General features: G+C 44.7%; 1 protein-coding gene across 1 annotated transcript in view; it reads left to right on the top strand.

Moving 5' to 3' along the window:
* Nucleotides 1-1015, top strand: part of Dsg2 (desmoglein 2) — a gene marked incomplete at its 5' end in the record, with an annotated part of 48225 nt that overhangs the window by 34207 nt on the left and 13003 nt on the right. Inside the window, one exon of the mRNA XM_023713385.1 lies at nucleotides 593-820. Within this exon, the coding sequence (XP_023569153.1) occupies nucleotides 593-820 (228 nt within the window). The remainder of the gene's footprint in view (nucleotides 1-592; nucleotides 821-1015) is intronic.

The following is a 1015-nucleotide window of genomic DNA, read 5'->3' on the forward strand; positions in this document are numbered from 1 at the left end:
AGGAGTCAGCTTGGCCCCCTTTTTTTGGCCCAGGGGCAGTGAATAGTAGGATTCGTACCACCATCAGTACAACATGCTGTCCATAAGCACAATGCAATTCTTCACCAGGGTCTTAGTGTGGACCGGCTCATTATTGGGTGTATTGTAAACAACATCAATGATCCTTGTTTTTTGAGTACAACCCTCAGAGCCCCAGGAGAAGTTTCCCACATCTACCCATAGGGCTTGGTACTCCTTGTTGCCTCCTCAAACTCAGACTGTGTGTATGCGGCAGGTGACAATCTTAGTGTTGGCAGCAGGGAGCCCCAACTCATACTTCTGCTTCTTGTGATAGGGCTTTCTTTTGCCCCCGGTCTTGTGACACTTGTGCCAGTTGTCCTGAGAGATGCCCATTGCTCGGCACCAACTGGAAAGAGCTCCAGTGAACTCCTTCCATATCCTGTTATTTAGTAAACATGGGACATGCAGAGGATAAGAAGTGTCCAGAGTGTTACCTCAGACACTGTTCATTCCACTATGCAAGAAAATTCACATTATTTTGCTGTTCGTAGTATGATCAGAATGCACATAGGTTTTTACTCTTACTTTTAAGATCATCCTACCAAAACCATCACTGGCACCGTCCTCATCACAGTTGAAGACATCAATGACAATTGTCCCACACTGGTGAACCCCGTACAGAGTATCTGTGAAGACGCACCGTATGTGAACGTTACAGCAGAGGACCTCGATGGATACCCCAACAGTTGGCCTTTCAGCTTCTCGATTGTGGATTCACCACCTGGGATGGCAGAAAAATGGAAAATAATCCGCCAAGAAAGTAAGCAATAGCACACGCCAGTAATTGTAGCACTTGGAAGGATGAGGCATGAGGATAGTTGTGAGTTCATTACCAGCCTAGGCTACAAAGTGAGCTCAAGGCCAGTCTGAATTGCATAGTGAGACCATGAGTCAAAAAGGCAAAAGAAAACTAATCAAAATTGTTAGACTATATTCAAATCATTTATAAATATTA

The sequence above is a fragment of the Octodon degus genome, unplaced genomic scaffold, assembly GCF_000260255.1.
Source record: "Octodon degus isolate 3935 unplaced genomic scaffold, OctDeg1.0 scaffold00003, whole genome shotgun sequence".
Lineage (NCBI taxonomy): Eukaryota > Metazoa > Chordata > Mammalia > Rodentia > Octodontidae > Octodon > Octodon degus.